We start from the raw sequence: 26,327 nt of genomic DNA on the forward strand, positions 1-26,327 counted from the left end.
ACCCCCGAAGTTGACCTTAAAATTCTGGAAAACCCTTCTACCTATGTATAATGCATTTTTACAATGCATGGTTTTGCTTCTCCCCATATGATCAAAACATGAAGTATTATCTGGATTTTTGTTAGTTTTTTCAAGGAATTATTCTGAAGTTAAACACCTCATTGAACACACAATACTTACTTTTTATTTACTTGCTCTTATTTTGAAATTCACAGCGCTACTTTTATTTCGTAATTGAGAAAACACACAGTTGGGCTCATATGTTTGATTACCCAGGCAGGATTTGTAAGATGTGAATTCTTCTTTTAAGAAAACACGAAGGACCAGGCGAAACACATTTAATTTTATTTTAATGGTATTCAATTTAAACTCTCAAGCATTTCAGAATAGCATTATCATTAAACAAAACATAACCATATAGACATTTATTATGTTTGTTGTTCAGTCATCAGTCTTATTAAAATATATAATAAACAATATTTCACAAATTCTCCCTGGGTATGTAAAATTATGAGTACAATTGTACATATATATGTGTACCCGTCATGTTGGAATGAAAGTGTAGTCTACACTTTTTTCATAACCCCGAGGTGGCATACTAGAATGAAAGTGTCCAACTTTTTCATAACCTCTAGGGGGCGCTGGCATAGTGGAATGAAAGTGTACAGCTTTTTCATAACCTCTAGATGACGGCATACATTGATAAAATCTGAAAGTCTTTTTCATTTGCCCCTATACCTATATATAATGCGCACTTGACACTTGACAATTTTTTGGGGTAAAAAATGGGCACTATACAGGAGAAATTACGGTACTTTATATATAATCTTGTTACAGTATTCACTCTCATATTGTATGTGCTGTTTTTCGTATTGTATACTACATTCAAATACTAGAGTTATGAACAATATTTACAGCAATGGTCTACCTGTACAAACCATATCCAATTTGTTCATGAAGAAGCAAGTTATCAAGCTATTTACTATTCTACCAATTAACAATAATTGAAATTGATTATTATTTTTTTACATTTTTATGTAACATTTATCAACAATTTATGAATAAAAGTTGCTAAAAAATGACAAACGCTTCTGTAACGTCCTAATGTTGCACATTTTTTTCTCAGCTCAGTGCCGCTGAATGGGGTCAAGCAGAAACAACATATAACCTCTATGAGGTGCTTTTCAAGGTTCACAAGGTACGTATGGCATTTTAATAGGTTGTTTTAATATATATATATATCAGGGGTGGGACTCAATTAACAAATAGTCTAATTAATTAGAGGCTTTGTAATTCATCTCGATTAATCGTATGTCAAAATGCTGCTTCTCCTCACTAGGGTCGCGGGCATGCTGGAGCCTATCCCAGCTATCATCGGGCAGGGGCGGGGTACACCCTGAACTGGTTGCCAGCCAATCGTAGGGCACATACGAACAAACGACCATTTGCACTCACATTCACACCAATGGGCAATATAGTGTCGTCAATTAACCTACCGGAGTGCCCGGAGAAAACCCACGCAGGCACGGGGAGAACATGCAAACTCCACACAGGCGGGGCCGGGGATTGAACCCCGGTCCTCAGAACTGTGAGGCAGACGCTCTAACCAGTCGACCACCGTGGCGCCCACTTCAAACATATTACATCTATTTAGAAACAAAACACGACAATGATGTTGGTTGCACTGAATGGTTTCTGCGTGGCAGTTGAAAAGCAAAGCAAATCAAATTTATTCATATACTCCGCTTCATACACAACGTAACTCAATGTGCGTTACATGATTGAAAGCATTTAAAAACAAAGGGGGAAAAAACAGCTCATTACTAACCGCATACAGTGCAAGAAAGATCATTTTAAAGTGGAAATGCTCCAAAAAGCACAAGAAAAAAAGACATTTTAACCTGGACTTAAAAACATTCACACTGGGCTGACGTCACTTATGTTGGCAACTTATTCCATTTGTGTGCAGCATAACAGCTAAATGCTACTTCACCATCTTTGCCTTGGACTCTGGGCTCCACTATTTGATCTGAGTCTGTCGATCTCAGGACCCTACTGGGTTTATATGGCATTAGCATTTCTTTCCTGTATTCAGGACCTAAACCATTTTGTGATTTATAGACCAATTGCAGAACTTTAAAATTTGTTATAAAGCCAGTGTAGAAACTTTAGAGTTGGAATAACATGTTCTGACCTCTTTGTTCTGGTCAGATCCCATGCTGCCGCAATCTGAATTAGCTGCAGCTGTTTAATGCGCTTTTGGGGGAGTCCAGTCAGAAGACCATTACAGTCGTAGGGTTGGGCATTCAGAATCAAGAACCGATTGAAACTGGGACTAACATTCCGGTTCTCCCAGAATCCTTCAAATTTAAACTTTTTTTTTTCCCAGTTCCCACCGGCCCCAAAGAAGAAGTGGCAAAAATCAATAAAGAAGAATGCGCACAGACATGCTTGTGCCTAACGACTGTGGCGGCGAACAAAAGTGTGTCTTAACTTTGTTAAAATTAATGACCAGTCGCCTCAGTGTAACACTTGGAATAAGATAATATCGTGCAAAGGAGTGGCCAGTTCAGCCTATCGCCCAAAGGTAGCTGGGTTAGGTTCCAGCACGCTCGCGACCCTAATGAGGATAAGCGGTACAGAAAATGGATGGACGCGCAAAGGAAGCTTTCACGATGTGTAGAAGTCCGATGTGCTCCCTCCCGCTCCGAGCCTCAGCCTACACTGCGCAGAGCTTCAGTGAAGTAAATTCTCAGTCAATTGGGTGAGTGAAACAATAAAATACATCTCTGCCAACATGGAAACAGCTAACAGGGTAAATGGTTTGTTGCACTTTTGCACCGATGGGTTTTAGGGTTTATCTTAGTCTTCAAACCAATGTAAGAGCAGATGACAGGAAAAAAAAAGCTTAACATTGAGCTAAAACTTCACCGTAACAAGTTTACATCACAATGAATTGGGACAAAATTCACATAAACGTCTCACAGTATCACAAACACTAACCTTGTGCATCATTGGTGGGTAAGGAAAGGAATCAATGTTTTATAGCATTTGGTTTGATCCATTTAAAAAAATTAATTAATTTAAAAAAATCACCAGTGCCATGTGAAGTTACTTTTCCAGCCAAAAGGTTGAGTTGCGGGGCGTATCCTTCAAAATAAAAGGTTAAAACTTGCACATATAAACCATTTGACGTGAAAAAAACAGTCCTAAATAACGATTTTAACAACGCTATATTTAACTTTTAGCTGAAACATTAATTAATAAATATTAAGTCACTGGGGTTATTTCCACACACATAGCCTTTTAGTTCATACGTTTGATATCGATACTGGTGATAAAGAACGCCGAGTCAAATGTTCATTTCAGTCTATGCTGCGGGCTGCTAAGACAATGGATTTTCATAATTTGGACACCCTTTATTTTAAAGATGAAAACTTTTTTGACCCACCCCCCTAAAAGAATCGGAATCGAGAATTGTTTGGAACCGGAATCGAAATAAGGAACCTGAAATGGGACCGGAATCGCTCAAATTCAAACAACACCCAACCCTATACAATAGTCAAGTCTACATGAGAAAAAAAAGCATGCGTAAGCTTCTCCTGGTCTGCTTGGCACATGCAAGCCTTCGCTCTAGATATGTGATGTTCTTCAGCTGGTAGAAGGCTGTTTTATGTTTTATTGATTTGATATGACTGTTGAAAGTCAGTTCAGAATCTATCAGCATACCAAAGAGAGTAACTCCAGGTATTTAGTAGCAGCAATCCTCTTTCCTACCCAAAACAAAGATCTCAGTTTTGTTGTGGTCTAATTAAAGAAAGTTTTGGCTCATCGAGTTATCTGTTTTAGACAGTGACACAACACTTCATTTGAACTGTAGTCATCTGGAGACACTGCTAGATATATTTGTATGTCATCTGCACAGCTATGATAGTCAACATTAAGGTAAGAATTGAAACTGACCTTTGAAGGACCCCATACGTCATTGCCATTCGATGAGTTTGAACACTTCCAGTGGTTACGAAATAGCTCCTTTCCTCCAGGTAGGACCTGAACCATTTAAGGATGGTTCCATTTAGTCCTACCCATGTTTCCAACCTCTTCAGCAGTATGTTATGATCTACCGTATCAAAAACCGCATTGAATTCCAACAAGACCAGAATTGACACCTTTCCCGAGTCAGTATTCAACCTTATCATTTAACATAAGAGCTGATTCAGCACTGTGATGAGTTGGAAACCTGATTGAAAGTTGTCAAAAAGTCCATTTAAGTTCAGGAAATTTCTGAGTTGATTAAAAATAACTTTCTCGAGAATCTTGGCTATGAAGGGGAGATTTGAGATGGGTCTATAGTTTGCTGACATGGAAGCATCCAGCATTCTATTATTTAGAAGAGGCTTAAGAGCTTCTGGATTCTTGCCTGAACTGAAGTAAGCAATTGATTATTTGCTGCAAATCAGCTAGCACAGACAAAACAACAGTTTTAAAAAGTCATATGGTATTGAGTCAAGAAATCTTGTTGATGGTTTCAACTGCTGAACCGTTTTCTCAATTTTTTTGGTCAGCTCTATCATTTTATCATTTTGCTGATTTGTGCTGATCCTACCCTCACCTATGGTCACGAGCTGTGGGTCGTGACCGAAAGAACGAGATCCCAGATACAAGCTGCCGAAATTAGTTTCCTCCGCAGGGTATCCGGGCTCTCCCTTAGAGATAGGGTGAGAAGCTCGGTCATCTGGGAGGGGCTCAGAGTAGAGCCGCTGCTCCTCCACATTGAGAGGAGGAGGTGGCTGGGGCATCTGATTTGGATGCCTCCCGGACGCTTCCCTGGTGATGTGTTCCGGGCACGTCCCACTGGAAGGAGACCCGGGGACGACCCTGGACACGCTGGAGAGACTATGTCTCTCGGCTGACCTTGCTAAAGCTACTGCCCCTGCGACCTGACCACGGATAAGCGGTAGAAAATGGATGGATGGAAGGATGTACTGATTTTTAACCTGATGGATTGTATTTTTTCACTAAAATAACAAGCAAATTCATTGCATTTAACTGCTATGAGGAGTTCTGGAGGGGGGTTTGTGAGCTTGTCAACCACAGCAAACAGAGTGCGTGTATTGTTGAAGTTCTTACTGATGATTTCAGAAAGGTGCTGCTGTCTAGCCCTGACTAACTCTTGGTTAAAATTACAAAGACTTTGTCTGTAGAGGTCATAGTCAATTTGGAGTTTAGTTTTTCTTCACTCACGTCCTGGTTTCCTACAGTTTCATATAGAGGTCTTTACCATCATAGCGCTCCTCCACGGTGTTCTAGGTCACCTCAAAATTGCCTTAGTTTTAATAGGAGTGAAAAGCTGAATCATGTCAGAGGATTGAAGTGCTTGGGTAGTATGAAAACTTGCACAATTTGCACAAAACCATGCTCATCAAGGTTTCCGTCAGGTATTTAAAAAAAAAAACAAATTCATGATATTTTCCTCCCATCAGGCCTAGCAATGCTGTTTCATCCAATTCCTCCAAAAGCATGCGTGGTAGGTTGACTGAAGACTCTAAATTGCCCATAGGTGTGAATGTGAGTGTGAATGGCTGTTTGTTTATATGTGCCCTGTGATTGGCTGGCGACCAGTCCGGGGCGTACACCGCCTCTCGCCCGAAGATAGCTGGGATAGCCTCCAGCACGCCCATGACCCAAGTGAAGATAAACAGAACGGAAGATGAATGAATGAATGAATGTTTGTCGTGAATTAATCGTAATTAATACGTTAAAGTCCCACCCCTGATATATTTAAACTTACTAAAGTCAAACACCACCAGATTAAGTAACACCTTTTTCTTTCATTGTCGTGGAAAGGACTGTACTGTAGGTAGGGGCATTTGACTAAGTTGCTTTGATTGGCTATGTTTTGTTCAATTTCTTTAGGGTGCACTAGTTGCCCAGACTTAAAAATACTATTACAGTGGAACTTCGATATAACAGACCCTAATGTAACGAATATCGGATAAAACGGACCGTTGGGACCGAACAATGTGTCCAAAAATGGTTTGCATTTGTCACTTAATTTGGTGTTGACAAAGTCTGTTAGTTCCAGAATAGGCCACTGTTGTTTATTGGTGCTGTGGCGAAATGGAGGCAGAGAATGGGACTGACGTGTTTCCGGGTCACAGATATACGGTACATATGACTAGATCAAACTCCATAAAACGTGCCTTCCGTGCCTACGTGGCTGCCATGTTGAATGTGGCGTATTGATGTGTCAGCCATGCTGATGATGGTCGTATGTATTGTCTATTGTGCATAGAGCGCTGCGCAGAGAGAGAAAGAGAGAGAGAGACATTGTGCTGGTGTTAATGCTCCGTAATACAAAACACAAGTCTCTGGTTTCTGGAACATGCTATTTTTGGTAGAGTAAATTTTTTTTTGTGAAGCCATTCGTCACGCCTGCTAATTCCTCGCGGCTCATGGAAGATACTTGCCTATGATGAGTATTGTATGTCAACAATGTCACCATGACCAAGCACCGCGGTGTGGTAAGTTTGGATAAAATTAAAAACTTTTCTCACATTTTCAAGCTTTTTTCTTTTTATTTACAATAACATTGTACTGTACTGGGCATTTTAGGCCAAGAAAAAAACCTACAAAACAATAATTTTGTTCTGTACAGTAATATGGGTGTTTATGCAAAAACGAAAACTTCAATGTAACAGACAGTCGGCGAAAACAGATGACCCCCGCCCCTATTAGTCAGTTATATCGATGTTCCACTGTACTACTAAATATTTGTACATTAACCTTAGATGTCATCAAATATGTTTTTATTTTTTTTATTTTCAAAAATACAGCCACATTCCATTTTGCCTCAGTTTCTTTAAGACCAAAATATCAGTTAATCTTTTAGATGCTGACTTAACTAAATTCTCTTAAAATACACAAAGGCTTCTGTTGATCTGGAGTTCTGTATGATGTTAGCTAGTCAGATAGATAGTTTTCTACAAAATCAAATAAAATTTGGTCAACCAGTATACTGTTCAACTGAGAGGCTCCCATTATGTTTTTAGCAGTGTTTAAAATCATACATTTACCCAAAACTGAAAGATTTTATTTTTTTTTTGTTTCCAGCTGTGGGTGACAGAGGACTGCTGGCTTCAGGCAAAGTTCTACTTGGGTCTGGAGCATTCAATTAGGCAGCACGACAATGAGTCTCTGTGCTTCAGCATTCTCATTGGCCATGGACAGAGCCACACCTTCAGAGTAGAACTGGCCTCTGACCTGGCTGTCTGGGAGAAGTCCTTCCAAAGAGCTGTCTTCTTCGAAGTGCAGCGAATACGAGTGAGTATTTTAACTACTTCTTTCAATCAAGGGGGCCCGTGAAGCACACTTTAAATAATGGATTTAAATGTTAAATAACTACCACAATTCCCACTTCACTGTCAACAGCACAGCCTTGCTTTTAGAAGAAGAAGAAGAAGAAGAATCATCTTTTATTGTCATGAACATGCATACATGCATGCACACGAAATTTGTTCTCTGCATTTAACCCATCACAGTGAACACATAGACATTAGTGGAACACACTGGAGCAGGGGGCAGCTGAAGCGCCCGGGGAAACAGACGTTAGATTTAGTGGCATAAACACCCATAGTTTGGCCAATTTGCAACCAAAATGTGTGATAAAAGATTGTTGAAGACTCATGTTATTGTATAGTATAAGTTCCAATATTTCCAATCAAGGTTTATAAGCGACTGGAGAGGGCAGCCATGATCTATGGCAGTGTCCCCCAACTTTTTTGCAGCGCAGACTGGTTTAGTAGTAGAGTAGTAGTAGGTAACGTTTTCTCACGGACCGGCTGTCAAGGTGTGGCACATATATGTGGCATATATACAGTATATATATACATATATACATACAGCAAAAATAAATGAACACAACCGACTTAAAAACGAATGTTAAATACAACAACTCACCATAACACAGAATCAGTGTGAGCCCTGGGCTGCTCCATAATTTTGTCTTCGTTACTGTCACTGTAGAAAAGCTTGCTTCACAAAGATAGGACGTTTGAAATGGTAGCAGGGTATTCAGTTGATCTGTTTTTCTTTCAAAAAAACACCAATGGCTTATCTTTTAGTCCAGGGTGCTTGGTCTCCACGTGCCGTTGGCTAGCTTGTAATGCAGAGCGGACTCGTTGTGTGAGAGTTACCTGAGGCGATAAACCCGTATTTTAAGTAGGACTCCTGATATTTTCTATTTAAATCTTATCTTCTGGCTCCTCAGGTGTCCTTTTTCCTTTCGAAAAGAAACTCTCCCAAGACGTTTGTTTTTTACTAATTTTCGCTAGTTTACGGACTTCTTTTTAGTAACGTGTCACGTGACCGAGATGCAGTCTAGTGCTGTTTTGTTCACGAATGTTTCGAAAGATTTGTTCTTTTGAGTGCACGTAATGATCTGAATCAGTTTATGAAATTATTGTTTTTTTTGAGCCTGCGATTGGTTGGCGACCAGTTCAGGGTGTACTCCGCCTCTCGCCCGAGGATAACTGGGATAGGCTCCAGCACGCCCGCGACCCTAGTAAGGATACGCGGTACAGAAAATGGATGGATGGATGGTTCTTTGAGCTTGGCTGCCGTTAGCGAATTGGCTGGGGGTGGAAACAGAAGCGTTCTGTGCAGTCTTGACGTGTCAATTGAGATGCACAGCTGTTGCGGCGGAGATGATCCGGTCAATTTTCAAATTTGACATGCGAAATGCTATACAGCGGAAATGATATAAATTGGTCATTCTTTCTATGTGGCCCGGTAACAAATGCCTCACGGACTGGGGGTTGGGGACCACAGATCTATGCCATAGAGACAACCGGACGCAGAGGTGGAATTGGCGGAGATGAAGATGTTGAGTTTCTCTTTAGGAGTGACCAGGTTGGATAGGATTAGAGACAAGCTCATCGGAGGGACACACTGAAAAAAATAAACGCTTCATAATTTTAAAAAAAAGTAATCAGTCACATTTTATATTTTAGCAATGATTCAATGTAAATGATTCATGTAGTGTATGCTGAAAGTTTAACCTGAAAGTTTTTAGTTCTTGTAAATGTTGGAAGAAGCATTACCAGTGTTAGCCCAAACATTAGCTCTTGCTAACTTAGCTTGGTTTACTTTTAAAGCACGGCAGCAAGGTTCAGTGCTCATACACATTTATACACTTTTACAAGCTTCACACATGGGACAGGCTTTTACCTTTGTTATTTAGCAACTTTTTTAGGGCGTCTTACTGTTATCTGATAAATACATATATTTAAGCAGCAGCTCCTCCCATACCCAGCAGGCTAGCGCTTACAATGCGACAATAACAACAACAACAATGCGTCGGATTCAAGCGCTGAAAATGACATCCAGTCAAGGACAGATACATGTTTAAAAACATAAATGACTTTACAACTGTAACATACCAAAATGCAAAGTTTATACATTTTTCTGATCAACGTCGCTCCTTCCGTCCAAGTCCGCAATGCATGCGCAAATCCCATTCAATTAAAGAAAATCCTTTGCTCAAAATGAAATATTTCAGTTCGGTGCTAAGGTATAAATTTAAATAAAGTTTTTTTTTTTTTTTTGAAAAAGCACATTTAAATCACAAACATTTTTTTAAACAATTAAAAAAAAAAAAAAAGAATAAACGTGTGATAGTGTTGTTATATTTTTTTTTTTCAGTGCAGCTAAGGTTAGATCTTTTTGAGACAAGGATAGAGAGCGCTAGTCCAGAGGAGAGCGAGTAAGAACAGGGGTGTCTTGAGATACGAGTTTAATCCGTTCCGTGATCATGATGTTATCTCGAAACACTTGTATCTCAAAACATATTTCCCCATTAAAATAAATGGAAATGCAGTTATTCTGTTCCAGTCCCCGCCAAAAATGCATTTTTTTTGTTTTAAAAAAAAAAAAAATTAAGTAGTGGTATACTGTAAAATATAGTCATAAATAATAGATACATAGATACATACATTTATACGTACATACATACAACTGCAATTCCAATGAAATTGGGACGTTGTGTTAAATATAAATAAAAACAGAATACAATGATTTGCAAATCATGTTAAACCTACATATAATTGAATATACTACAAAGACAAGATATTTAATGTTCAAACTGATAAACTTGATTGTTTTTAGCACTAACACAGCCCCATACCATCAGAGATGCTGGCTTTTGAACTTTGCGTCCATAACAGTCCGGATGGTTGAAACGTGGACTCGTCAGACGACAGAACACTTTTCCACTTTGCATCAGTCCATCTTAGATGAGCTCGGGCCCAGAGAAGCCGGCGGCGTTTCTAGGTGTTGTTGATAAATGGCTTTTGCTTTGCAAGTAGAGTTTCAAGTTGCACTTACGGATGTAGCGCCAAACTCTATTTACTGACATTGGTTTTCTGAGGTGTTCCTGAGCCCATGCGGTGATATCCTTTACACATTGATGTCGGTTTTTGACGCAGTGCCGCCTGATGGACCGAAGGTCACGGGCATTCAATGTTGGTTTTCTGCCTTGCTGCTTACATGTAGTGATTTCTCCAGATTCAATAACGTTTATCAGTTTGAACATTAACTATCTTGTCTTTGTAGTGTATTCAATGAAATATAGGTTGAACATGAGTTGCATATCATTGTATTCTGGTTTTATTTATGTTTGACACAATGTCCCAGCTTCATTGGAATTGGGGTTGTACAAAAGAGAAGAGAATGTAAAGATAATAACAGGTTTTATAGAGCGTAATCAAACCAAAAGTCAGACACGCACACACAAGCTGAGAATTCATTTGCTTGCCTGTAACTTTAAATGTGATGTGTGTGTGTGCGTGTGTGTGTGTGTGTGTGTCTCTCGCTCTCTCTCGCTCTCTCTCTCTCTCTCTCTCTCACTCTCTCTCGCACACTACCTCGACCACCGCCAACTCGTAGTGACAGTGCACAGCTTGAAGCCTCTTTTTTGAAGAATATTTACAAATGATATCAGACAAACTGCTGCTTTATCTCAAGTGAGTGGAGCCTTCTGCCGCCATACAGCACTTGTTTTTCAAGTTTGGGCTCGCGAGTCAAAGCAAACACTCGGCCAATCGACAGCTCATATCTCGAAAAACTCATAAAAACTCACTCGTATCTCGAGGCACCATTGTATATTGGTAGAAGGATGGTGTGGATGGAGGTACCAGGAAAAAAAGGTAGAAGACCACCTATGAGCAGGTCGATAGATGGAATGAAGGAATATATGAGGGCAGTTGGTGTTAGAGAGCAAGATGCAGAAGACAGGCTAACATGGAAAAGGATGATGCATTGTGGCAACCCCTAACAGGACAAACTGAAAGGAAAAGATCTACGCTTTCAAAAGAAAATAAAACAACAACGACTCCATACACCTCCCTAGTAGTGGATTCTTTACACAGGACTAAAATAGATGAATGTTAAAATAGCATGCAAAATGTAATAACTAGAAGCCCAAATCCAAGTTTTTACACTCAAATCCAACAGCAATTCACCCGCCTACACTATCATAAATTTTTTGCACATTGTTGGCAAGTTGGTTGTTTAAAGCATGAAGAAGACCTTTCCTCCTCTTAAATAGAACCTTTTTGTCATGAAATTTAACCCGAGTGGAATGATGGACGGATGAGGGTTCAGACCATCTGCTGCAAAACGGCATACTTTCATTGCTGACTAAACAGCATGAAGGCTACAAATTTGTCTTTCCTTTTCAGCACTTAATATGGAATGGTTTTTCAGCCTGAGAATTTTGTGGGAAGAAAAAGCAGTGCCCCAGATTAAATTAATTAAATTTAATTTAATTAAACAATGTTTTTTTTTAATTCATTGGTAGAACCGGTAATTTAAAACAAATGGGTGGTCTGTCTATTAGTTAATTGCATTTAAGTATTTAAGTTTGAAAGTTGGGCATCACTTTGTTTTTATTGTTTTTTATTTAGTTAGACTAAATTGAAGAATGAGTGTTCACTTCATTGAGCCATTAAATTGCCTCTTAAGTACAAAATGATGTTTTAAAGAGTACATTTTCACTTGTAAGCAGTCATCTTTAGCACAAACAGCTTTCATAGAAGCTCCTCATTGTAAAATTGAAGAAATGACTGCACAGTATTTACCATACTGATTTACCAGGATTTTCCATTATACACTTTGCTTCCAAAAGTATTCGCTCACCTGCCGTGACTCACATATGATTTGAAGTGATATCCCATTCTAAATCCATATGGTTTAATATGATGTTGGTCTACACTTTGCAGCTATAACAGCTTCATCTCTTGTGGGAAGGCTTTCAACAAGGTTTTAGGAATGAGTGTATGGGAATTTTTGCCGATTCTTCCAGGAGCATATTTGTGCGCTCAAACACTGATGTTGGATGAAAAGCCTTTTTTAAAACAACTTTATTAAAAACAATTTTTAACAACTTTATTTAAAGTGCAACCAAACAGACCAAAACATGTCTTGCAAATTTGACATGTCATAGAAAAGAGTCTTGTTAAAAGCCGGAAAATAAATGAAAGGATAAAAAATCTCTCGCTCTTAAAATCCCGCCTCCCCGGAACTTTTAGCTGTCAATCAAAGACGTGCCTCCTTTCACTTCTCCAAATTGGGGGTGAAGAATTCGTAGCAATTGCACACGCTCTCATAGGCCCCAGAGGGACATTCCGGGGCAGCCACCTCTTTGTCTCTGTTGAAATTCAGCAGGCTGTTAATCGACAGCATAGTCGTCAGCCGTGACGTGTCGCATGGAGGAGGAGAGGAAAAAAAGTGGGAAAAAAGTCCAGGCAGGGGGACCATGGTGCATGCACTGCTGTGGTCGCCAAGGTTCAGCCTTAGGCGGCCACAGCCCGATATTTATTCCCCCCCTCCTCCTCCTTCTCGCCCCACGAAACGTGTGGCTGACGGCTCCAACGCCGTTGCGTCTGACCTCCAGCGGCTTCTCAAACCACTGGGAAGGGGCGGCAAATTCCATCCGGTTCACTGCTGCTCCGCAACGCAATGCGTGTGGGGCCTGACGGCAGAGACACTATGGCTCAAATAACACAAAACAAATTACACTTCAGAGAAGATGTGTTTTTTCGAGTTGTGGGCATAGTTTTATGGCCAATTGCATGCTGTGTTGGTAGTAATTGGTCGTTGGTAGGTCGAGGTAATGAATGAGGAAGTGACGATTCCGCCGAATGGCCACTGCATAGAATCAAGGTGCTTGGTGTTTATATAGTGGGGGAGGGCCTCATGCTAGAATGTACCAATGGTATGCGCCCCAGCCCGCTGATGTCACGGAGCTTGTTTTTAGCCCTGCCCAAAAAATCTGGCCAAAAGAGATGAAGAAAAAGAGTCAATAAGTCAGTTCTATATTATCCTCAGTCCTTGCACGTTTTCAGCACTTATCTTTAAAAATATTGAATGCACAGTGGAACCTCAATATAACTGACTCATAATAGGGGTGGGGAGACGTGGGTGGAGGGTGGGGGGGCGGTTGTTGTTGGTCGTCGGATATAGCCGATTGTCCATTACATTGAAGGACTTTTTTTGTTTTGAGACTATATGCACCCATATTATTGTACAAGACAAAATTATTGTTTTGTAGATTTTTTCATGGCCTAAAATGCCCAGTACAGTGCAAAGTTATTGTCAATAAATATAGAAAGAGGTTGAAAATGTTTGAAAGTTTCACATTTTATTCAAACTTACCACGCTGGTGTGCTTGGTCATTGTTGACGTACAGTACTCATCATAGGCGAGCCGCTTTTGGAGGAATTTGTGTGCTTCCGAGTTCCAAATCCGTTGCCAAAGGCGAACAGCTTGACAAAAAAGAAAAAGTGTTACTGTTCCAAAAATAGCATGTTCCAGACTTCAGAGACTTGTGTTTGTATTCCTCAGAGTTAACAATGCCGCGTCTTCTCTCTGCACTGCGAGTCTATGTACAATAGGCAATGGACCATCATGACATGACCGCCACTTCAATGCCCCACATTCAACATTGTCGCCACGTAGGCTCCGTAGGCTCTTTGAATTTAATCTATTTTTCTGCATATCTGTGACCCGGAAATACATCAGCCCCATTCTCTGCCTGCATTGCTCCACAGCGCCAGTAAACAACAGCGGCCAATTCTGGAACTAACAGACTTCATCAACGGCAGTTAAAGTGACAAATGGAAAGTATTTTTGGACACATTGTTCAGTCCTGACAGTCTATTTTATCCGATATTCATTATATTGGGGTCCGTTTTATCGAGGTTCCACTCTATTTAGAAGCACAACACGGATATGAGTTTGGTTGCACTTTAACACTTAAAATTTTAAAGAAAAATAATTTACTGTTCTTACAAACATGAAGAATTTATACTAGGGGAATGAAAATAAAAATTATATGCACTCCATGTACATTTAGATATTGTCTTTTGTTTCAAAGAATATCTGATTGAAAAAATTAAATGCTTGAACTCGTCGCTGATGTAATAAAGCATGACTTCCTTCCTACAAACTTACTTTTATGTAAATGACATTTTGCCATTATTATAAGCAGATTACTCACGTACATCGGATTAGACTTTCGCACAGGAAAACCTAAAAAGTACATTCTTGCTTGAAATAATGCTTTCATGAATTTGTCACAAAAACACAAAGGTTGCACCAAAAAGTCTTTACAGAAGGGTAAAAAAAAGAGTGCCAAAAAAGATGAACCACAGTTTCAGGAGATTCAGAACAGATGTCTGAGTCTGTCTATCTCAGAGCCCTACTGGGTTTATATTCCATTAGCATTTCATTCATGTATTCAGGACCTAAACCGTTTAGTGATTTATAGACCAGTAGCAGAAATTCTAAAGCTGACTTGAAGCCAGTGTGAAGACTTTAGAATTGGAGGGTTCAGGGTGTACCCCGTCTCTTGCCCAGAGTCAGCTGGGATAGGCTCAGCACCCCCGCTACCCTAGTGAGGATAAGCGGTACGGAAGATGAATGAATGAATGAATGTTCTAATAGGCTGACATTTATGAAATAATATCTTACAGCATAAGTCATGCTCTGTGGAGAGCTTCTACAGCATCAGAGCGATCTCATTGTTCAAAAGTATCAGTCAGGAGAAGGGGACAAAACAATTTCCAATGCATTAAATATACCATGCAACACTGTGACTAAAGACAGTCATCATCAAGTGTAGAAAATATGACACAACAATGACATTACCAAGAACTGGACGTACCTTAGCCAAGGTGGAGGGAATTATGAACAATTCCAAATACTAGTCAATATTAACACAAAACATTAAGGCATGATAGGAAAGCAAAAAATATATGGAAGAGCCTACTAATGTACAACAGCTGAACTGTATTTAGGGTTAATCAGAGGCACTTAAAAAATGGTGGCAATTTTGCTGACACCCTTTTTTGAAAGTGAATGCGGTCGGTCAATTCTGAAAACAGCCACATCTCCAGTTACAAGAGGGTGTGCACACAGTTGTGCAACCATATTATCTCAGTTTATTTTTTTTTACTTCCCTTCACCAAAAGCTTTAAATTGAGTTGTTCAGGTAATAGGTCACAATAATGGTGGAAAAAGTTTTGAATTGAATAGTTGTGGTCTATTGTTTTTTTATATCATAGAACCTGGCATTTGAACAGGGGTGTGTAGACTTCTTATATCCACTGTATGATACATCTCCGTTCATTCTCTCCTACAGTCGGCTAGCAGTGCCTTTTATAATTGTACCCTTCTTCCACCCATTGGAGGCCAAAGAAATTGAAGCGTGAAAAGGCAGTGCTGTGAGGCACGTCTGTTGAGTGCAACGCAGTGACACATGTCAGAAGATATTTAGTTTGTAACAGAACAGATCTTTCTGAGTCAGCTTGGGGATTAATTAAATTCATTGGCAAGCATTGCATCAGCAAGTATCAATGTTGCACCAATGATTAATCTGAAAATCTTGGGACCTGAAGAATCCCTTTTATACGTGAATTTTTAAGTAAGTAAGCATAAAAACAAGAATACAGTTCATGATTAGTAACTACAGGAGACATTTTCATAACACCATGTACGATTCATCACAATATTTATCTCACTGAAGAAGGGAAAACACTTTTTGCGCATTAAACATACAATAAAAAAAATAAACTATAATTTTAAAATATGTTCCTTGTTTTTGTCATATAGTATCTTACACATGTAATTTGTGTGTCAAATTAATATGATCTTTCAGTTTTTAATTATTAAGGCTTGACTGAAGCTTTCGGTATGAATTTCAGGGGAGTCTCATCAAGTAAAATGTTGAAACTAATGTGAATAGAAAGGTGAATTTAACCTTCTTGATGTAAAATAGTAAAAGAAAGTGTTCCGATTATTATCTCTTAAAGAACAAACAATTATACCTGTATGGTCTTGAATAATGTCCCTATTGTGCTTGGTGTTTTATTCACGGCAGCGTGCTGTGACAAGTAGTTACTGTATCACGTCAATTTACAGCCAACTGGTTGTGGGTTTTAATCTCAGCTCAAACCTTTTTGCGTAGAGTTCAAATCTTCTACCTGCGTTCAGGAATGTTTATTCTGGTTTCCCACAGTCAACAAACATGCATAGTAGGTCAGATGAAGACCGTAGAACAGGGGTGTCAAACTCATTGTAGTTCAGGGGCCACATACAGCCTAACTTAATGTCAAAGTGGGCAAACCACTAAAATCATACCATACATAAAGCGGCACTAAACAGGCCCAAAAAATGGCATGTAAATTTGACACACCACAGAGAAGAGTAATGTTAACAAGTCTGCCAAATGTGAATGAATAAAAAAAAAATGCTCAGTGCAGGATATAAAATCAGGCTTCAAAACTTGAATAATAAGGGCCCCCTCTCAGCTCGCAGATGCTGTGGCCGTGCCAAATAGAGGTGCAAAAAGGAATCAAACATACTGAGGGGGTAATAGCTTATACGGTGTAAAAATCACATTAGGAGGCTCAACTTTAAAATTAAATGCTTATTGTGGACCATAATCATAAATAGCACACAAGTCAGGTTTCCTGCCCTGCGATTGGCTGGCGACTGGTTCAGGGTGTACCCTGCCTCCCGCCCGAAGATAGCTGGGATAGGCTCAAGCAGCCCGCGACCCTAGTGAGGATAAGCGGTAAAGAAAATGGATGGATGGAAGTCAGCTTACCAGCAGGACGGTAGGAGGAAGCCCAGGTAGACAGTCGGCACTGCCCCATTCACTAGTATCATGTTACCCACGAACCCATGTTGTCACTGGTGAAAGTTTACAAAACTATCCGTCGTAAAATGCGCACTACACAGTCGGATGGTGGTGTTGATGTTCAGCTCGCCATCTGCGCCTGTCTTCAAAGAGTCAATGCATCGCGTTTTAATTTACTAGTATCAAGTTACCCACAAATCCATGTTGTCTCTGATGAAAGTTTACAAAAGTATGCGTCGTAAAATCCGCACAGCATAGTCGGGTGGTGGTGTTGATGTTTAACTCACCATTTGCATGTGTCTTCAAAAAGTCAATCCATCGCTTATAATTCACAAAAGTCAGGTGGTGGTGTTGATGTTCTGCTCGCCATCTGCGTGTGTCTTCAAAAAGTCCATCCTTTGCTTTTTTATTTCCTCATTTTTTGGGAGCTTAAAAAACGTCACCGAGCTGTTCTGTAAAATGAGGGATCCAGCAAAAATGAATTTTCCGGGTGTAGCCATCGTTAGCTTGCTAACTGCACGCTGGAGTAGAAAGTGGGCCTTGTTATGGAAGCTAAGCACAGCTAACACAACTGAGCAGCATAGCCAAACGATGTCACTTTGTCCTTATATAGTGGGGGAAGGAACTCGCGGTAGAAAGTAGGCTCCCCAGCCCCATGACATCACGGGACCGTGTTTTAGCCCCGCCCATAAAATCAGGAAAATTCAATCGGTGAAAAAGATGCTTAAGCTATATCTCAACAATTCAGCACTATATTGTTATACGTCTTTGCGTTTGTTTTCAGCACATACCTGTATCTTCAAACATATTTAATGTATTGCGAAACTTTCCTTTCCTTTCGGCTTGTCCCTTTAGGGATCGCCACAGCGCATCATCCTTTTCCATGTAAGCCTATCTCCTGCGTCTTCCTCTCGAACACCAACTGCCGTCATGTCTTCCCTCACGACATCTATCAAACTTCTCTTCGGTCTTCCTCTAGCTCTCTTGCCTGGCAGCTCCATCCTCATCATCCTTCTACCAATATACTTACTATTTCTCCTCTGGACGTGTCCAAACCATTGAAGTCTGCTCTCTCTAACTTTGTCTCCATAACATCGAACCTTGGCTGTCCCTCTGATGAGCTCATTTCTAATTTTATCCAACCTGGTCACTGCGAGAGCGAACCTCAACATCTTCATTTCCGCCACCTCCAGCTCTGCTTCCTGTTGTCTCTTCAGTGCCACTGTCTCTAATCTGTACATCATGGCTGGCCTCACCTCTGTTTTATAGACTTTGCCCAGATGAATGAAGTGTGAGTTACTTTACTGTTGCTGCATTTAATCCAGACACTATGCTGAAGTAGGATATTACATTAATTAAACATTTCCATGTTCATCAACTAGTGTAGCGTATATTGGTTGATATGAAAATGTAATTAATTTGGAAAAAGATACGAAGGAAGGTAAGCGCCTGTTTTCACTTCCGAGTTTACGATTTACGCTTTAATTGTTAAAATCAAACTAATTTGTCTCGTGAAGGGGGACCACATCACTTTTTATATGTATAGACTTTAGGGAATATGCCGAGAAACCTTTTTATCAGTCTCGTAATCTGAAGGTTGCTACATTTTATAAAATACGAGACGACAGAGGCTTACTTAACCTCAGAACATACATAAAACTAAGAGTGGAATTTTGGGTATATTTAATGACATCTACAAGGGATCGAGAGGGAAACACACAAAGGGGTCTAACTAAAGAAAGAAAATAACACTAATAATGGTAAAAATAAGGAAAATAGGCGTACAAAAAGGGAAATAGAACATCGTGTGTTGGACTAAAGTTGAAAACGCAAGCGAGAGAGACAGAGGACAAAGTTCGGATTTTGTGTGAAGCTAGTAATTTCCCCAAAATTATTAGGCACTAATATTGTACAGTCTGGCAAACACTGGTGTGTTACTCACGAACGTAGACCGGTTGGTAAGTCGGGTGGCCTGTCTTAGTTGTCTCAGGAAGCACGGAGGCAGGTTTGAGACGTGGAAGAAGAAAAATTGTTGTTCGTCAAGCCTCGTTGGGAGAATATCACCGTCTCTCTCCCTGCCTGCTTTCCGGGATCAGTTCAGAGAACTGACGTTTGCCTGGGAGCGTATCTGGTTAGCTCAGCAGCAACTGTTGTGGAGGCTTCCCCGGGGGCTAGGGAGCCGGGTCTCCACCCCCAAGGCCCACGGTTACCGAGCCGTGTGCCCAAACAAAGAAAGGGGAGGGGGGAGTGGGGGACAGAGGCTGCTTCGTAGCTGGGGAGCTGATAGCAAGACAAGAGCGAAGAACCAACAAGGAAGGGGCGTGACACCTGTTGTGGCGGGAGCGCGTCCGCTACACTAGTGTTGGTGCTTTTGTTATTTTCAATTATTTTCAACACAGTTTACAGCATATACATTGACGATGGTTGCATTTAAGCCACTTTTTTACAGTAGGATCTTACAACCCCAATTCCAGTGAAGTTAACAGAATACAATGATTTACAAATCATGTTCGACCTATATTTAATTTAATACACAACAAAGACAAGATATTTTATGTTCAAACTGATCAACTTTTATTGTTTTTAGCAAATAATCCTTAACTTTGAATTTTATGGCTGCCACATATTCCAAAAAAGCTGGGACATGGTCATGTTTCCCACTGTGTTACATCACCTTTTCTTTTAACAACACTCAATAAATGTTTGGGAACTGAGGAAACTAATTGTTGAAGCTTTGTAGGTGGAATTCTTTCCCATTCTTGCTTGATGTATAGCTTCACCATATCACTATGATACTGTCTGGTGAAAAAGGAATTCCCACAACCTAATCCTCGCTGCAGGATTTGATAAACAGCATAAGGTCGACTGGCACAAACTCAACCCGTTTTACTGTGAGGCTGATTTCAAGCATCTTAAATTGCTGCTGAGGGGCTCACAATTTTGTCTGACAATCTGTCACGGTCATGGAATGGGAGTTCTCAGCCAGTAGATGTCAGTGCAATGGTTAATTTCAGCCTAATATACTACTCTTGAAAGCCTAGAGCAGGATGTATTCAGCAGTTTATAACCCATCCCAAATTACTTATACACACACACACACACACACAGAGAAATGTGTTAGCATGTCCCTCTCGTGCCGATACTTACGTCAGAATTTGCTCAAGAGATTTTCAATAACAAATATTTTCTGTTGTTAATTCGCACTGAAGAATCCTTTCCAAATAGTGAAGTGATCATGGTCACCGTGAGTCTAACTTGGGGTGACAGCATGAACCTCAAGGCTGCCATGCCTTTCCTATCCCTTTCACAGCTGAAAGCTCCTTTAGAAATGGGACCTGTGACTTGTCCTTTGTCATATTCACTGCACTCTGACGGTGAAGAAATAACTAGGGATATGTGACACGAATGTAAAATCTGTATTTTCTGGCTTTTCCAAATGAGTGCATGAAGAACAGTGCAAGTCTTGTGTCACAATCTTCTGATAACTAAAAATCAAGAAAGATTACACATTAGTACTTTAAAAACGAATGTTTTTGGGGAATGGTTGTATGTGCTACGTCTTTGGCAGAAAAATCAATTAGGACTGTCACGTTAGGTGGGGTGCTCGTTGCGGTGGAGTGCAGGCAAGGAAGGCAGACGTTTAGGGGAATCTCAAATAAGGCAAAAACAAAGGTACGGGGTAGCAGGATCAAAAAAACTATAATAGTTCATAAACAACTGAAACACAAAGTGACAATAGAAGACATGGTGTGACATTGGACATAGTGCACGCTATGTACGACAATGGTCAGAGAACTGAACAACTGAATTAAAAACAGAACTAAATACAAACAGATTGACAAATAAACAGATGGAGAGCTGATCGGCTGATATACAAGAGCAGCAGAGATGGGCAAAATTAAAGCTAAATCAAAACGTGGCAAACTGAAATGATCTGGACTAATGTAATGTCGAAACCAAAAAACAAAAGAGACACTACAGATCATTCCAAGAACTTCCAAATGGCTTTCCTTATAATACAGTAACACAGTATTCTTTTACATATGCATGCCGTTACAGTATCTTAAATCGTGTTCCATCACTGCATTTATTTTCAAGGTCCAGTTTTATTGAGCTTTGGTACTTTTTGTACTGACTCATCCATATGAAAGGAAGTCATTATACTTGCTGGTCAGATCATATCTTTGATGTGTCTAAAAAAGTGACGTTCGTTGATAAAAAAGTGAAGTTCGTTGATAAAGGCATCATGTCAAAGCAATCCTGCCACCACCTTCTGCCTTCACCAGACACTTAAACATTTGTCTTTTACAAAGAGAGCCTGAGTTCTGCTACTTTAATTTTCCTCATTGCTTATCAGTGTGCAACATGTTTCTGGTTTCTCAGTCAATTATTTGAAGTGCTCCAATTTGAAGGAGGCTTTTTTTTTTATTTCACCATGAAAAGAAAACAAACAAACAGTGGTGCATTGACTTACAGACCTTTTTCTGAAGAATTGCTCACTATCTGCAAAACCGGGAGATGTGAAGTTCGCTGCCACCAGCTTACAAGTCAACGCAAAAAAATCGGTGGCACGACAGCGTTTATCATGAAAAACTCATCAAGGTCGGGTCCCTCGTAAGTCGGGAAAATGTTTAAAATGATTCACATTTGTCACCATTGCAGCATAGAGACATATGCAACTCATTTAGTGCATATGTATTGTAGCGGACATGCTCCCCGCAACCTGAGGTGTCACAGTGACTCACCCACAGCTTGATAAACTATTCTTTCCTGCAGCCCTGCTGCTCTAGACAACCACCAGAAGATGCCTACTGGACCCTAAATTAATGAGCAGGTCCCCTCGAAATATTGCTTTACAGTCATTAAAGAGTCCTTTTCTTCGTTTGAACTGAAAGCAGCCAAAAGGTGGGATCCTCTCTTCGGCAAACCAAGCTGGGAGTGGAAGGGTTTTCCAGAATTTTGGAAAACGAGTGAAGAACAACTTCTTTCCCTTTTTCCACCCGTTTTTGTTATATTTTTGTGCATCTTTTTCGTCAACCAAACCTACCTCCTCGCGTCCCGAGACGACTGAGACAGACCAACCCACCGTCCAGCCGATCTACGTTTTTGAGTAGACACTGCAATTGTCGCCATGATGTACAAGATTAGTGCCTATTAATTTGGGGGAAATTCTAAGTTTCACACAAAATCCCAACTTTGCTCTCTCTCGCTCGGACTGAACGTATGAAACACTCACATTCACATTTTTAGCCCAGCAGCACACGATGTCCTATTTCCCTTTTCACACGCCTATTTTCCTCTCCTTTCACCCAGTATTTGTGTTACTTTTCTTCCTGTCGTTAGTCTCTTTTTGTTTCCCTGTAGATCTCTCATAGCTTTAATTAAATATAAATATCTATAAAATTCCACTCTTGGGTGTGCTTTGTGTGTGTTTTGAGTTCTCCCCGTGCTTGGCGAGTTTTCTCCGGGTGCTCTAGTTTGCTCCCACATTCCAAAAACATGAATTTTAGGTTCATTGAAGATTAAATTGTCTTTAAGTGTTAATGTGCGTGTGAATTCTTGTTTGTCTGTGTTTGTCTATATCTGCTCTGTGATTGACGTTGGTGTCCAGTCCAGCGTGTGCTCCGTCTCCCCTGAAGTCAGCTTGGATAGGCTTCAGCACACTTGCAACCCTGATGAGAATATCTGGTCTAGAAAATGGATGGATGGATATTACTAAATGATCAAATCTTGTCTTTTTTTCCAGAGCAACATTATGACCTGCATTGGTAGTGTCGTGCAAAGATTGTCTGGCCTCGATTCATGATCTCTGTTCTTTCTGTATGATTTCTAAATACAGATGTATTCTTTCCCGTCAGACAAAAAGCTACATGTGCAGCAACCATGGGAATACACTGTGCTTCACCATAGATTTTGATTCAGGCTTTACATGTTTGGATGGATCCTCCAATGTAAGTCATGACTGATTTGATGATATGCTGGTCCTGTAGTTCCTCATCACGTGTGGTATTTACAGTGGAACCTTGTCCGTTCTGGGACATGATATATTCAGATTTCAAAACAAATATTCCTACAGGAAATAATAGACCTTGATTTAATGGTATTTAGTTTAAGTTAATTTATGTGGCAAACTGCTTTAATTAAACATTTATTAACTGTACAGGAAATGTTGTAAGGAACATTTTAACATCCTCAACAGCAATACAAGTGCCAAAATAAATAAATAAATGAAAAGGGCACACTTAGGCCTGCCACACACTGCGCAGTGCAGTCGAACACATGCATTATATTGTACTTTATCACTTTTATTAAACCATAAAAATATGGATTAATAGTTAAGGAAGAAGCGGGTTGCTAAAGAGAGGGGACGTGGGTGAGAATAAAAGCAAGAGTGTGGAACAGGTATGTTGGTAATCCGGCTTGGGTGTGGTCAGTGAAATGAATGCAGCTTTATAAAAAAATGTGATTAGCCACAGTTGATCCATGATTTAACAAGGGAGGCAATTTCCTTTTTCACCCAGGGCTAGGTAGCTTTGAGCAGTTTGAATAGTGGGGTAAATGCAAAACAATAAGAATTTGAGAAGGGGGCATACTTTTTCACGACACTGGAGATGCACCTCACTTATCTCATTATTAAACTAGTCTAGTACCTATTGTTAGTAGTTTCCCTCTCTTCAGCCTCCACATCTTCACTCGCTGCTCCTTTTGCTCATTCATCCTCATAACTATTGGCGCTCAACTCCTGGCCCAATGGTCATATTTTTTCTGATTGGCATGGCAATGTGAGTCTTCTGGCTTCAGAACTTCAGGACTTTAGTACATTCGTATTAGCACCTGTCGTTGAAGCTGGTCCTCCTTTGGAATAGTGTATGTGCCGCAAAAAAGAAAAAAGAAAACACATGCTATCGGGAGTTTATCCGTTATGCTAGCTGAACTAGGCCCGAGTGAGGTACGCAAGATTTGCTGACATCTCGCATGCGGTCACATATGATGATGATGCGCCAACCTCATAGAGGTTTTGTGAGATTTTTTTTGTTTTTAGATGTAACGATGGCGATCCTATTTTCTATCCACACCTGAGCTCAACTACAGTAAAAGATGGGGCTGAAAATCCAGCGGCCAGTTATCTCTTTTGAAGTCTCAGAGGAATGAGGTTTTACCAATGTACATTCGCACAGAGCAATCTGTCATCCGTTACACATATTTCCCATGACTATTGGTCGGTTTCCAATATCTATAAAGTGAAGTGTTCAGATTTTGAGGTTCCACTGTATGCCCTGTGTTGTCACATTTGGATTCATTCTCATTTACTAAATCCTCTTTGCCAGCAATATGAGATGTCAAATATATTTTTTTGTGATTAGCAATGTTAGATTTCATTTTAATCAGGATCATATGTCAAATAACTGTTGCATTTTCATGTGAAAAATCCTGAAAAGTTTGCGAAACACTATTCCAACATAATTAAATGAAATAACACCCCAAGAGTAACAGTACTGTAGTTATCACCGTTAATTGACGATAGTTTTGAATGTCAAGTCTATGGTTTCTCTCTTGTGTGTGAGCCTGGAAATTTGTGTTCAGTTTGCCATTTTCAGAATATTGATTCATTTACAGCGTTCACTTCCAAAGTGGCAATGCTCCATCTGTTTACAGTTGCACACACAATTGTTAGTCCTTGAACACACAATTCTCTCCAGAGTATTTCAGAGTGGTTCTCATTGCAATCCATGCGCTGGGTTTTGTTAATCCTGCTGTTCTCTTGTAGATGCTACTATGGCGATATAAATTCTCTCAACTTAAAGGCTCTTCTGATGATGGAAAAACCAGGGTAAAACTTCTTTTCAAGAATGCTGAAAGCAAGCAAATAGACATGAAGGTATTAACATGATTTCCATGCAGAAAGGTGCATGGAATTCTTTTTGCAACTTGGAATCTGTAAAAAAAGTGTTGGTATACTGCAGCTCAACATTGGATGTTTTTTTTATTTATGAACTGTTATGTGTCTCTCTCCTTGACCTTTTTCCAGGAACTAGAGTTCGCTAATCTAACTGCGGTCCTGCACTGTATACACTCTTTTATTGCTGCCAAAGTGGCCTCCGTGGACCCTCTCTTTACATCCAATCAATGCATGGGTGGAAATTACATGAACATATAAAAGGACATGGCTGAATCATGGTACTTTGTAGACAATGTCAGTGCATATACTGTAAGTACATCATTCCTAATTGCTATTTTATTTCTATACACTGGGAAAAGAAGATGCAGGTTTCAAAACATTTTATTTTGTTCACAATTGTGTGTGTCTGTTCCTTTATTTATTTGTGCATGTTATGGACACAAATCTGACTGGAGCCACAACCATAATGCCATATAATGTGTAATTGAAAAAAAAAGAAAACTCGCCGATGAGAAAATTTTCTTTATTGGCTGTGTTTAAGTTTGGATGTTGCTTTGTTTTTGTATCAAATAAAGCCATTGGATTTGACTATGTTCACACTTACTGGAATGTGAAATTTCACATGCAACCTGATCTAATGACCCACTTCTGACAATCGTATTCCAACCCAATGAAAACAAATCTTATTTGTGTTATGATTTTATGGTTGAAAACATGTCTCCCTTCTATTTTCAATCATGTATTTATTACAAAATATATATATTGTTATTATTATTAATAATTTAGTTCTGTTAAATAATCTTTCAGCATTCACATGCAATTAAGAGGGAACTATATAACGTACTTTGCCGTGCAGTCGACGGCATTGCCACTCGTTTGCAGTCATGTTAACTTGTGGCATTTCTACCAAATTTGATTGGTTGAAATTTAAGAGGACTTCAACTGACATTTTAAAAAAGGCATTATCATTGTCATAATTGTTCCCTTGAATCATGTAAAATGAAATGTATTGGTAAAAACACCTTAAATATTGGCATTGCTATTAAAATAAATATTCAAATTGAAGCGGCGACCACTCTATGAAGTGTGAGAGCCGTCCACACAGGCCAGTCTGAGCGCGTGCGGGCAGGGCTGCGTGCTGTCAAACATAATATATTGCAATTATCTAACTTCTATCTTACTTTTTTCGCTCATTTTGAAATTGTTTGAGCAATTTGACCCATGATT

At 39.8% G+C, this 26,327-nt stretch overlaps 1 protein-coding gene across 3 annotated transcripts in view; it reads left to right on the plus strand.

Annotated features, from left to right (window-relative positions):
• The window catches only part of sntg2 (syntrophin, gamma 2), a 117,174-nt gene extending 91,486 nt beyond the window's left edge, over nucleotides 1-25,688 (plus strand). For 2 of the 3 annotated variants that reach the window (XM_061795315.1, XM_061795317.1), the window contains 5 exons: nucleotides 1,127-1,198; nucleotides 7,114-7,323; nucleotides 23,059-23,151; nucleotides 24,969-25,079; nucleotides 25,230-25,688. In XM_061795315.1, the coding sequence (XP_061651299.1) occupies nucleotides 1,127-1,198; nucleotides 7,114-7,323; nucleotides 23,059-23,151; nucleotides 24,969-25,079; nucleotides 25,230-25,358 (615 nt within the window). In that variant the 3' untranslated portion in view covers nucleotides 25,359-25,688. Of the gene's footprint in view, nucleotides 1-1,126; nucleotides 1,199-7,113; nucleotides 7,324-23,039; nucleotides 23,152-24,968; nucleotides 25,080-25,229 lie in introns of those variants that run through there. The other variant, XM_061795316.1, reaches the window with a different exon arrangement.
• The last annotated feature ends 639 nt before the right edge of the window (nucleotides 25,689-26,327 follow it).

The sequence above is a fragment of the Phyllopteryx taeniolatus genome, chromosome 13 (assembly GCF_024500385.1).
Source record: "Phyllopteryx taeniolatus isolate TA_2022b chromosome 13, UOR_Ptae_1.2, whole genome shotgun sequence".
In the NCBI taxonomy this organism is placed as follows: domain Eukaryota; kingdom Metazoa; phylum Chordata; class Actinopteri; order Syngnathiformes; family Syngnathidae; genus Phyllopteryx; species Phyllopteryx taeniolatus.